General features: G+C 41.6%; 2 protein-coding genes across 2 annotated transcripts; both read right to left on the bottom strand.

The window, feature by feature from the left end:
- Positions 1-1151: 1151 nt before the first annotated feature.
- LOC120818850 (olfactory receptor 10J4-like) lies at positions 1152-6242 on the bottom strand. Its single transcript, XM_040175705.2, has 4 exons — positions 5636-6242; positions 3647-3834; positions 2860-3522; positions 1152-1343 (listed from the first exon to the last, which is right to left on the bottom strand). The coding sequence occupies exons 1-4, from the start codon at positions 5676-5678 to the stop codon at positions 1170-1172; spliced, it is 1068 nt and encodes a 355-aa protein (XP_040031639.2). The 5' UTR covers positions 5679-6242; the 3' UTR covers positions 1152-1169.
- A 1696-nt stretch (positions 6243-7938) lies between these two features.
- LOC120819763 (olfactory receptor 10J4-like) lies at positions 7939-11716 on the bottom strand. Its single transcript, XM_078102471.1, has 2 exons — positions 10765-11716; positions 7939-8430 (listed from the first exon to the last, which is right to left on the bottom strand). Exons 1-2 carry the CDS (start codon positions 11395-11397, stop codon positions 8257-8259), a joined length of 807 nt encoding a protein of 268 aa, XP_077958597.1. The 5' UTR covers positions 11398-11716; the 3' UTR covers positions 7939-8256.
- Positions 11717-13082: the final 1366 nt, after the last annotated feature.

The raw sequence follows: 13082 nt of genomic DNA, 5'->3' as shown, positions 1-13082 counted from the left end.
GGTCTACAGATAATTCCTTGGACTTCATGGCTTGGTTTATGCTCTGATATGCACTGTCAACTTTGATACCTTACTGTATATAGACAGGTCTGTGCTTCATGTCCAATCAACTGAATTTAGCACAGGTGGACTCCAATCAAGTTGTAGGAACATCTCAAGGATGATCAGTGGAAACCGGATGCACCTGAGCTAAATTTTGAGTGTCATGGCAAAGGCTGTGAATACATGTACATGTTATGTTTTCGTTAAACATAACGTATGTAAATACAGATTTGCAAAAATTTGCAAAAAACAGTTTTCACTTTGTGAATTGTTGTTGTGCGTACAATGTTAGAATTTAATCCATTTTGGGATAAGGCTGTAACATAACAAAATGTGAAAAAAGTGAAGCGCTGTGAATACTTTCCAGATGCACTGTATTTTAATACATAAATAAAACATTTATTTAGCCAGCATCCATCCATCCATCCATTTTCAACCGCTTATCCGGGGTCGGGTCGCGGGGGGAACAGCTCCAGCAGGGGACCCCAAACTTCCCTTTCCCGGGCCACATCTACCAGCTCTGACTGGGGGATCCCAAGGCGTTCCCAGGCCAGTGCAGAGATATAATCTCTCCACCTAGTCCTGGGTCTTCCCCGGGGCCTCTTCCCAGCTGGCTGTGCCTGAAACACCTCCCTAGGGAGGCGCCCAGGGGGCATCCTCACCAGATGCCCAAACCACCTCAACTGGCTCCTTTCGACGCAAAGGAGCAGCGGCTCTACTCCGAGCTCCTCGCGAATGGCTGAGCTTCTCACCCTATCCCTAAGGGAGACGCCAGCTCCTGAGGAAAGCCATTTCGGCCGCTTGTACCCGTGACCTAGTTCTTTCGGTCATGACCCATCCTTCATGACCATAGGTGAGGGTAGGAACGAACATTGACCGGTAGATCGAGAGCTTTAGCCAACAGTTGGCTGCTAAATAACAGTTAATCGAAAAGGTTATTAACTACTTAAATGTTAACCTTTAATGCAACTATAACTTATGAGTTAGTTAATGACTAGAATAAGGCAACAGAGTAGTTAAAAAATCTGCTCATTTCAGATTTAGTTTTTGTGCTTGATTCTTTATTCACATCTGACAGGTGTGGCAGTATGCAGTGATTAGTCCTAATTACTGGGTTTCTTTCCCAGTCAGTACGATGTGGTCACGGTGTTGAGGTCTTTGGTTGGTAACACAGCAGCAGGTCTGAACCTCATCAGAGTTCTCCCAATGGACTCTCGTAGCTCCTTGTTCTTCAGACTGTAGATCATTGGGTTTAGGAAAGGAGTGAGTGCAGCGTACATCACTGACACGATGATACGAACCTATAACAGAATTATAACAGATAATTTAGAGAACGCACCATGTATTTATTTCTATCTTCAGTTCCGATGGAAGACGAGGTTGGTCAGTCAAAATACTCACAATGGCAGCACTTGGCAGGTATAATGTTTACCATGTCCACCATCTTATTTCAGGGTTTTGAACGCTTCAACTTTATTTTTTAATATCATGTGTGAGATGCATGTAATGGCAAAACATGTTGTAACATTTGTCTTGTGCTAAACCCGGGTCTCAAGTGTCTGTATTTGACCGTTATGTGCAAAGACAGAAAGATTTAAGGTTTGCAGCTGTGTCTGAAGAAGGGAGTTCTTGCTCTCACAGAAGCTCGAACAAAGGAGCAGTGTGTGTTACCCTCATCTTCACCTGGGTTCTTATCTCAACTTTTGTAGCTTCTCGTAACTGGCACTGAGGATGGTCTTTATGAGTATAAAAACTCAGCGTTTTTACTGCTCGGAGACGCCATTACACCGAGCGCTGAAATACGTGGTTGTGTGTTTGACCTCCTGCTTATAAGCAATAGTTAGAGCCAGATATCTGCGGTAATATTCTTCTCTTCTAAATAAATGTTAACTTTTTGACTTTAATTGATCAACGTGCTGGATCCTTCTCATCAACCAACTCGGGGGGATCGGAGATCCCGACACATGCCATATAAAAACAAAATGTACTAATGATGCTATTAAAGCAGGGGTGCCCGGAAGGTCCATGGCCAAGGCAGTGCCACTAGATTACCTGCCATTGGAAAAAAATCACGTCAGGTCCCCACATATGCACAGTCAATCACCGTGACTTAAAAAAAGTCTGTCAAGCCAAAAAGGTGTGACCAAAATTTTGCTGCAATCTGTCAAAAGATATAGATAGTAGATATTTCAGTCAGGACAAAATCACTGAACCAATGGACATTTTAGATTTTTTCAATCTATTTTATATTTTCCATCTGAGTGGGTCTGTTTTCTTTGTTTACAGAGTCCTTCAATTCTGTGTTTTAATGTAACAGAAACTGCAAACTTGGGTCACTTGATAAGAACATGCAACCTCCATGACCACTCATTCATTCAAGTCCAGGACAGGGGACAGGAGGACTCAAATGCAGATTCCACGAACAAAACTACTATATTAATGCAGAAATCAAAAATCCTTGGGGTGTAAACAAAACCTCACCGACATAAACACGAATCTCAACACCGACATGGGAAACTCAATGAACCGCCGAGAGAAGGAACACACATGGTTTAAAAACATTGGGAAACAGACAATCGCCTAGAGGAGAAAACACTAGGGCAGGAAGTGAAGTTAACTCAGGGACGCGATAGGCAGGAAACATGAAAGATTATATCTCCAGCTGATTTTCCGACTCCCAAACAATTATCATTTGCCTGCCTTGTTTAAAATTCTAGTACTAAACATATGATTTTAAATGTCCTATTCGTTGAACAAATATGAGATATGTACTCAAAAAGGAAAAACTAAACAGGATATGTAGGACGATTGACGTACCTCTGGTGGAATGTTTCCCACCCGGTAGGAGATGTATACACAGGAGGCCGAGCTGTAAGAGATGGACACCACAGTCAGGTGGGCGGCGCAAGTCCCGAAAGCTTTCAGCCTCTGAACTACTCCCATCCTTAATATGGAAACCCCAATCAGGATATAGGAAGTGAGGATGAAGACTCCTGTTGTCAAAAGTGCCACCATGGCAAAGGAAAGTGAAATAATGTTATCTACTGTAACGTCCCCGCACACTAGCCGCCTAACAGATGATGGGTCGCACCAGCCATGTTTAACCACATTAGGGCCGCAGTAAAATTGCCGGAAGGCTATGGAGGTGGCCGGCAGTGTGCAGAGGGTACCGAAGCTCCAGGCTCCTGCGACAAGGAGCACCCGGGCGGGCATGGTCATGATGGATGCGTAGCGCAGAGGGTTGCAGATTGCCACATAGCGGTCATACGCCATGACAGTCAGGATGGCCCGACCAGTTACAGCCAGCTGGATAAAAACAAACATCTGGAGGAAGCAGCCCGGCACAGAAATAGTTTTCATGCCAACCAGGAGGCCAGACAGCATGCTGGGGATGGTAATGGTGGTGTAGATGATGTCCACAAAGGAGAGGTTGTAGAGGAAAAAATACATGGGAGAGTTGAGCTTGGAATCAGTTAACGCCTGCGTGAGAAGAAAACGTCTTCAGCAAATACAATATTGATAGAGAATACATCTTTGTCAGAAAGAGGGATTACCCTTTAAATTGGCATGACTAGAAAGAGTGAGAAAGAAGAGAGTTTTTTACCACAAAGATAATCATACTGTTTCCTCCCAGGATAATCATGTAACCCAGGAGGAGGATGACAAAAAGCACCATCTTTTCTTTGCCAAGGCCGGCAAGGCCCTCAATGATGAAGAAAGTGACAGTATCAGGCCCCCGGGTGCCGTTAACCAAGCTAGATCTGTGATTGGTTGAAAGGGGCAGGTATAAATCTAGAAGAGTGAGGAAAGATAAGCATTTGTGTTTATTTACTGAGAGTAACAACAACATTTAATCTAAAGCACCGCCATTGCATAAATTTAATGTTTATTATTTTTGTGCTTCACAAACCTAACTTCACCAAGTCTAGGACTCGTCAACATCATCGTCATCTAACTTCAAAAGCAGTTATCAACTAACAACTAAGTAGTAATAAACATGACTCTACAAAGGGTTCTAGAATTGGACTGTACAAGAAATGCTCCGCCTTTTTAGTTTTGTTCTATTGCTGCTATTGGCTTGTTAATTTGGATACATGGGCAAGCACTTTATATTAAGGAATTCCAAACCGGCATGCAGTAGGGGAAAAGTGCATTCTTTATGAGGCAGAGGTCTGCAAAGTCCTTTAAAACTATCAAAACTAAAAAGATAGCCCCTTTGAGCTATCTGGTAATAGTGGAGATCATAGCAAGCATGTAGTTTTATATCTCAGTTATTAGGCACAGTTCTATATTTATTTAGCTATAAATAGCGGAGCCATCATCTATGGTTAGATATTTTTAATTGATCCCTGACGAACCATAATGTTGCAGTTAAGTTGGGCTAATTAGCAATACTTAAACTTCCTGCCTCTTGTTGCTTAGTTGTAATAGCAACTATCTAAAGACAGATAGTGGATAAAGACAGGAGCTTTCATAACTACATGGTTCGCTTAATCAAAAGCATTCTTTAATGAAACCCAGACTCGGATAAGCAGCAGAAAATAGAAGCTACTTCATATTTCTTTTGCATTACGTTTAAAAGAGAAAAATGTACCTTTAATAACACTACATTTATCAGAAATCTTTTTTTAACACAGAAAACCAAGAGTGTTTCTATGTCAATAAGGGTTTCATTACCAAGAAAAAACTTGTATAAAGTAGGAAATGTTAGTTATTTTAACTCCACCTCTGATAGCTACAACGATAAAAGCAATTTTATTTAACTAATATTCAGATAATTTAACTCATAAGGCATTAATATTAATGGTGAAAGGGATTGTTCTGCTGCCAAATTTGCATTTAATACAACTTAGAAGTCATTAAGAGGTTTTTATTACTGTATCATTAAGTTAAAATTCCAAACACTTTTAAAAACACTACAGGCATGAAGTTAACTTAACATTAGCAGAGATAAACAGCAAAGGCATTGTCTTTTCTGAATTAGACAGGAAAATTAATATATATAAAATAGTGAAACCAATTGTTCTTAAAGTAATTATATTCTTTCCTATGTGCCAAGGCAAGAAACACTGTGAAAACATTTTGGAAATAATATCACACTCTGTCCTAATACTATAATTGCATACATCAAAACAGATTTTTTTTCACTGTAAAGAGTCTAATAATACATAAATCCTAACATTACGAACCGCATGAAGCTTCCACTTCAGAATGACTTATTATATATAAGAAGAAAAAACAGAAATGCAGTTTACAGTTCAACATTCAGGAATCAGAGTAGTTTTTTCAAGTGTTCACGCAAACGGATTACATTTTATAAATTCAGCACTGAGAAAAACGCGGACTTAAAGAAGAAGGAGAAATGTTTTTTTCTTAAGTCACTGACCTTGAAACACTATTTTTTCATGAAAAACTAAGTTTAGACTGTGAACTTGTGTAACGTCATCGTTATACACGTTTCTTATTTATAATATTATCTCTTTTCTCCTGCTTACAACTAAATATAGTTTTAATACTTTCATACTGACATATTCATCATTTGTAAAACTGTATTTCGTTTTACTAGACATCATCATAACATTAAGTGACAGACCTCTGAGGCTTTCAGGTGAAGAATCAAATGTAAAAAGCTCCATCTCTCATCAGCAGACAGATGAATAGACGGGTGGATGTGAAAGATTTGCTGTCAACAGATAGGTAAAGAATAATTTCAATGCAAAAATGTGACTTCATCAAAACACAAGCTCATTTTGACATCAGAAAGGACAATAGTCATATGGAAATGCTCTTAAAAATGCAACACTATCAGTCACACTATCACTATCCTCAGATTGACAAGTACATAAATCAGGACATGGTTAAACATTAAGATATCATCATCTTACCTGAATGTGTGATTTAGACTGTGCTGCTCAGTCAGGTCTCGTCAGAAACAAGAACTTCATCACATCCACATTTTGCCTTTTCAAGGGCAAATTACCTTTTTACTGATTATAATGAGGACTTTGGGAAGAACAAACAATTTTAATTGCTCAAAGAGAGATCGGAGACCTTTCATTAAAAACATCAATTATACAAAAGAAAGCCAGAGAATACCAAAGGGACCCATTTTAAGTAACCTCAGTGGTTCTAAACAAGCACCTGAAAAGACAACACAAGAAACATAATTGTGCATGTTGTCGTGGTAACAGCTGTCTGCTTCCAATGTTTAACCCGTTGACTAGAGTTGCATTGTTAAAGCTGGTACTTTACTTTAATGACTGAATTCTTTGTGTGTGCAAGTAATTATGATTAGTCTTCCTGTTGTTCATTCTTTGAGCAAAAGTTGGATAGTGTCAGTTATTCTGAGTCACCAGAATTAAATAGCAATATTAGAGCAAAATGAATGTATTCATATGTTTAAAAAACAAACAACAGAAATATTTAAACTTTTGGGTTCAAGTATTGCCGGGATGATGGTGTTGAACGCCAAGGTGAAGTAATCCGAACATGACCCATGCATTTTTCCCTGGTGAGTCGAGGTGATTTGAAATGTAATGCAGTCTTGACTGCACACACACGTCGTCAAAAAAAAAACATGTTTTATGTCAGAGTGTCAATTACCTCATCAAAACCTGTAGCAGCAGTTTTAAAACACCCCAGTCAGTGCAGTCAAAGCAGGACTTTAATTCCTTTCGCAGATTTTAATTTTAACCTGGGTGTCTCCATCGATAACCGACTGAACTGGAAGGCCAACATCAACGCTGTGTACAAGAAGGGGACAAGTCAACTCTTTTTCTTGAGGAAACTTGGATCCTTCAATGTGTGCAGCAAGATGTTGGAGATGTTGTAGTAGCCTGTTGTGGCCAGTGCTCTGTATTTCGTGATTGTCTGCTGGGGGAGCAGCATTGGAGCCACTGACTCCAACAGACTTAAGAAGCTGGTGAAGAAGGCCAGCTCCATTATTGGCTGCCAACAGCAGCATCCAGAAAGTGGTGGAGAGGAGGACAATGAAAAGACTATTGTCCATATTGTACAACCCGGACCACCCTCTTCACCACCTACTGCAGGAACAGTGGAGCACCTTCTCAAACAGGATGATCCAGGTGTGCTGTCAAGAGGACAGATACAGGAAAACATTCCTGCCAAATGCAAAAAGACTGTACAACATATCATCTCTAGCTAAATCCTCTAATTTTATCAACAACCACTGCGTTGCTGTCTTAGTTCAATTTTCTAACTTAACTTTAGATCTATTGCAACCAACTGTACATGCTTCTATCTCACGTTAGTGTAATGTAATATGTTCTGTTCTGCTATTTTATTGTATTGTGTAAATATATATATTTTTTTTTAAGTTACTGTATTAGTGCTGCTACACACAAATTTCCCTCTGGGAATTAATAAAGTATCTATCTATCCATCTATTTCTGCTTCTAGGTTGGGATGTGTTTTAGCGTCTCTCTCACTTCCTGCTCATTTCCTCCGTCGGAATATCCGGCAAACCCAAGAAGCGCTGCTACACCTCCAACCAAAAACTCTCTAAAACGGAAAAGTTTGACCAGTGTATTCACCCATTTTTAAAAGTTCCGCATTGCTGAATGTGATCAGAGGAAGAGTTGTAGAGGAAAAAAAAGAAAAAACAGAAAAAGTACTGAAGAACGCAGAAACAGAAAAGGCCATCTACAAATGCAAATCGTTTTTTAAGGGGGCACAACCAAAAAAAGGTTGTGAGCCCCGAGGTTTGACAATGTAATAATATTTTGACTCTACAATTCTTGTTTAACGGATGCCAAATTATTTAGATTTAAATTAAATTTGTAAAGCTGTTGATATATCTGTGATAGAAATGTGGTGGAGTAGAAACATGAAATGTAATAAATGTAAAGACCCAGTTAAAGACCAAATACCTCCCAGTTTAAATAAAGTCTGTCCCTTTAATAGGCACACTTTGTTTGATTCCGGTCATGAGTAACTGCCGGTTTAAGTTGATGTTGTCGAGGGTGACGCATAGGATACTCTATGAAGAACTAAAACAAACATGTATTTTATTACAATGATATGAACAAATGTGATTAATAACAGTTGGCTTTTAAATAACGGTTATTCAAAGAGGTTATTAACTGCTTAAATGTTAACCTTTAATGTAACTTAAACATCCGATAATTTCTGATTATGTTTTTGTGCATGACAAAAAGTCTTCTCTATTCACATCTGGCAGTTTTTCTCTCTTAGTCAGGACAATTTGGTCACCGTGTTGACGTCTTTGGTTGGTAACACAACAGCAGGTCTTAACCTCATTAGAGTTCTCCCAATGGACTCTCGTAGCTCCTTGTTCTTCAGACTGTAGATCATCGGGTTTAGGAAAGGAGTCAGAGCGGCGTACAACACTGACACGATGATTCGAACCTATGACAGAGTTATAAATCATGATTTTGCTTAGAATAATAATAATGATGCATTTTACTTGTGACAAACATTTCATTGAAACGAATCTCAGAGTGCCACAGAGCGGATAATAAAAACACTGTTAAAACATCGTTGAAACAATTTTAAAACTAGTAAAGACATAGTATAAACTTGGCTAAAAAATGGCTTCCTGAATGAAAAGGTATTTTATATGGTCAGGTGAGGGTCAAAACTGTGTGTGACTCCATGTCTTTATCTTTCCCAAGACCGGTGGCGAGACATGACATGGCTTCAGAGGGACTTGGGGCAGTTTTTAAGTAGAGCTGCGTATTGTTTGCATAACAGTGGATGGACATCCTGTGGATGACATTGCCAAGGGGGGACATGTCAATAATGAGGATGGGGCTAAGGTCTGACCCTTGTGGAACAGCACAGGAGACAGGAAACAGTCTGGACTTGCATCTTAGTGAGAAATATTCAATTCTGACAGAAAGGTAGGTCTGAAACAACTTGAGTGGAGAGGTGTAGTCGAGTTACTCTAACAGGATAGTGTCATCCACTGTATCAAATGTAACGGTCCAGGAGAATGAGGAGTGAGGGTGATCCAGCACTGGCCGTCAACAGGTAACAGTCACCCTGAGCAAAGCTGTTTTGGTGCTGTGGGCTGAACAAAATCCTGAAAAAGTTCATTCACAAGTTGTTGTGTTTGTGGTGGTCCTGAAGTTGAGAAGCAACCACCATCTTTAGCACCATGGATAGGAAGAAAAGTTTGGAGATAGGCCTGTAGTTGGCTAGAACCTCCGGGTCCAGAATGGGCTTCATGAGAGGGACGGATGACAGCAACCTTGAGAGGTTGGAGTAGGCCCATTGATGCTCATAGAAAGAAATCCTTTAAAAATCATCCTAATTGGAAAATGAATGATGAACCACATTTCATTGCAATCAACCCACAAGTTCTTTGGATATTTCCATCAGGAAAAAAGGCCTGAACCGATTGACATTTGGATATTTCAATCCATCTCATATCTCCCATCTGTGTGGATGGTCTTTTCTCTGTTTACAGAGTCCTTCAATGTAACAAACTGTGGTTTAATGTTACAGAAACTTAAGTCACATGACAAGAACATGGCTGGATTTGAACTGTCAAAAGAATTACCTCCCAATGTCTATTCCTAACCACTATTCCTTGGTCTTTGTGGAAAACGTTATGGGGTAAAGGAAAGATGATTAGGATACTTCATGAAGATTTAGGAAAAGAAATAGGGAATCCAACTCCACTTTCACTAAGCTACGTGATGCAACGGCCAAATAATACGTCACTATTTAAATATTTCGGTCGCGAGGAATTGTGGGACGGAATTATCTCCCTTCCTTTTGTAAAAGGATGCTGCAGTGGTTGCAATGCTAAATGAGTTAAGTACTGAAGCATTGAAGCTCTTTTCCTTAGCCTTTAAAGCAGGGGTCTCAAACTTGCGGGCCAATTGCGGCCCCCAGGACGATATTTTGTGGCCCCCACCTTAATATGAAAGTTTAATGTTAGTGCGGCCCGCAAGTTTTATATTGTAGCAACCCCGTTGTTAGCTGCTGTGTGGGAAATGTTATGATGTTCTGGTTTCCTACTATGTGGATGTCCAGTGAATGCGGCATGCATGTGAGTGACATGGGGGGCGGGGTCGTGTGTGTGTGTTTGTGTGCGTGGGAGAGTGAGAGAGCCGGGAGAGAAAAGAGTGGCTTTGCATGTGCGCAGAGCAGGAGGGTGAAATTCAAACTTTTCCGCCCTCTTTTGCGCAGGTCATGATGTATCCAGTGCTTCATTTGTAAATCAGTACACACATGCCACTTACAACCTCCACCTCCACCACCACCCCCGTCAACCGTACCGTCTGTCGGTCGGACCGTCAGCGCCACCCCCTCCGCCACCCCCGTCGACCGCACCGTTCGCCGGACGGACCGTAATGGTTTGGCCTGCGTTCGGTCGAGCTGGGCTGCATCTGGGCCGCACCTGAATTGAGTTTGAGACCCCTGATTTAGAGAATTCAAACTGCTCTTATCATGGTAGACTACTTCCAGGTCATTTCACTTGGTTAGAAACCTTCCCAACCAAATTTGACAATTTGAGGGCCATCAATAACTCTTTGCCAACTCAGTAATCTGCTGAGCGAGACCACAAGTTGAGACCACAATTGAGTTTCCCAAGCAAACAGTCAACCTTTGCCTGTCTGGTTTAAAATACTAGTACTAAAAATATCATCTTCGGTTTCCTATTCGTTGAACAAATATGAGACATGTACTGAGACAAAGGAAATGCTACATTTTCAGTCAGGATTGACGTACCTCTGGTGGAATGTTTCCCACCCGGTAGGAGATGTATACACAGGAGGCCGAGCTGTAAGAGATGGACACCACAGTCAGGTGGGCGGCACAAGTCCGAAAGGCCTTCAGCCTCTGAACTACTCCCATCCTTAATATGGAAACCCCAATCAGGATATAGGAAGTGAGGATGAAGACTCCTGTGACCAAAAGTGCCACCATGGCACAGGACAGTGAAATAATGTTATCTACTGTAACGTCTCCGCACACTAGCCGCCTAACAGATGATGGGTCGCACCAGCCATGTTTAACCAAATTAGGGCCGCAGTAAGACCGCTGAAAAGCTACGGAGGTGGCCGGCAGCGTGCAGAGGGTACCGAAGCTCCAGGCTCCTGCGACAAGGAGCACCCGGGCGGACTTGGTCATGATGGAGGTGTAGCGCAGAGGGTTGCAGATGGCCACGTAGCGGTCGTACGCCATGACAGTGAGGATGGCCCGACCAGTTACAGCCAACTGGATAAAAACATGCATCTGGAGGAAGCAGCCCAGGACAGAAATAGTTTTCATGCCAGCCAAGAGGCCAGACAGCATAGTGGGGATGGTAGAGGTGGTGTAGATGATGTCCACAAAGGAGAGGTTGTAGAGGAAAAAATACATGGGAGATTTGAGCTTGGAATCAGTTAACGCCTGCGTGAGAAAAAAAACAGCAATTACAATACTGGTAATTTCGTCTACCAATACCCATCAAATTGGCATGACTAGAAAGAGCGCATTATTTTTTTTTACCACAAAGATAATCATACTGTTTCCTCCCAGGATAATCATGTAACCCAGAAGGAGGATGACAAAAAGCACCATCTTTTCTTTGCCAAGATCGGCAAGGCCCTCAATGATGAAGAAAGTTATGGCATCAGGCCTCCGGGTGCTGTTAACCAAGCTTGATCTGTGATTGGTTGAAAGGGGCAGGTATGAATCTAGAAGAGTGAGGAAAGAGAAGCATTCGTGTTTATTTACTGAGAGTAAATCAGAAGAAAGTTGGGTTGTTACTATACTGTTCAATGGTTTAATATTGAAAAAGTAATCATTGAAACCGGACAAAAACATTTAATCTAAAGCACCACCATTCCACAAATTTAGTGTTAATTATTTTTGTGTTTCCCAAACCTAACCAAGTCTAGGACTCGCCCACCGTCATCGACATCTAACTTCAAGAGCAGTTATTACAACAGTTATTTGTTACAACAAAGTAGTAATAAACACAGTTCTAGAAAGGGTTCCGGATCCGGCCTGTCCCTGTTCTTCCTCCTTTTCCTGATTCCCGGTAGAACTAACTACTAATCCTGACTCCTATGGGCTCCGCTTGCTGTTATGAGGGTTGGTAAACAAAGACCAAACGTCCCTGGATTACTGTGCGTTGCATTTGTGTGCATATACACCCTTTACAGCATAATCTGGCAAGTTGTGGCCCTTTCACACAACCCTGCACCAGTGAGCCATCTCGAAAGGATCAAGGGGGCTCTCCAGCAGCATGAGGCGCTGATGACCAACATTGCAGAGACACATTAGTCTGCTGGGATCAAAGGAGCAGGCCACGTTAAGGGGCCAGGAAAATCTTTGCCTGTACTTTGGCCAGGCTGGTCACTTTATTTTCTGACACCCAACAAAGAGGCACCGCTCATCAGTAGCAGGGGAGGTACAGGTGAGCCGAACCACAAGACTCTCTGCCAACAAAAGACGCCATTGCCAGGTTCAGTTTCTTATCGCGAACGGATCCCAGACCCTTACTACATATTGACTGGCACCGCAAAAAGGATTGATGGTGACCTAGTCCGTCGGCTGGGCATTGACTGGGTACCCCTGCCATGCCCAGTTCATGCCAGTACCCCTCATCTACTGGGGAGAGTGACTCTTCAAACCAAGCCAGTCTGAATGCTCCTGTCTAGTAACCACCATGAGACCATTCAGTTTTTAAATTCTACGGTCACCCCAGCATCCATTATTCCTGGGGCCCTCACCCGTCTATGTGAGAACCCGTCTATGTGAGAACCCTCACATAGACGGGTTCTCACGAGCTATCCTGCGATGGAGCTCATCCTGTCACCTGATTTTTTCCTGAAATAAACTGCTGAACTACACCCTCCTACATTGAACTACACCTACCCATTAGCCTAAACTTCCTTCATCTGTTCCGTCATCTATCTCTGATCACTAATAAAGCCACTATATAGACTCCCTCCCAACCAGACACACACTGCCAGATTGTTTTGAGATTTTCCAATCAAGACTCCAGCACTCTCTAACAGACTGATTCCCAGTTAGCAACTGGTTTGTATCGTTTTTTC

This window comes from Gasterosteus aculeatus, chromosome 5 (genome assembly GCF_964276395.1).
Source record: "Gasterosteus aculeatus chromosome 5, fGasAcu3.hap1.1, whole genome shotgun sequence".
Lineage (NCBI taxonomy): Eukaryota > Metazoa > Chordata > Actinopteri > Perciformes > Gasterosteidae > Gasterosteus > Gasterosteus aculeatus.
The sequence above is the reverse complement of the archived record's forward strand: the minus strand, read 5'-3'. Positions and strand labels throughout refer to the sequence as shown.

Coding starts and splice junctions, on each gene's coding strand:
- LOC120818850 (XM_040175705.2), bottom strand. CDS start 5,678: ATGGAGCTTTTTACATTTGATTCTTCACCTGAAAGCCTCAGAG. Junction 3,835..5,635: donor TTCACCTGAAAGCCTCAGAG/GTCTGTCACTTA, acceptor TCACTCTTCTAG/ATTTATACCTGCCCCTTTCA. Junction 3,523..3,646: donor ACAGTATGATTATCTTTGTG/GTAAAAAACTCT, acceptor CTTCTCACGCAG/GCGTTAACTGATTCCAAGCT.
- LOC120819763 (XM_078102471.1), bottom strand. CDS start 11,397: ATGTATTTTTTCCTCTACAACCTCTCCTTTGTGGACATCATCTACACC. Junction 8,431..10,764: donor TGGGAAACATTCCACCAGAG/GTACGTCAATCC, acceptor ACTCTGTCATAG/GTTCGAATCATCGTGTCAGT.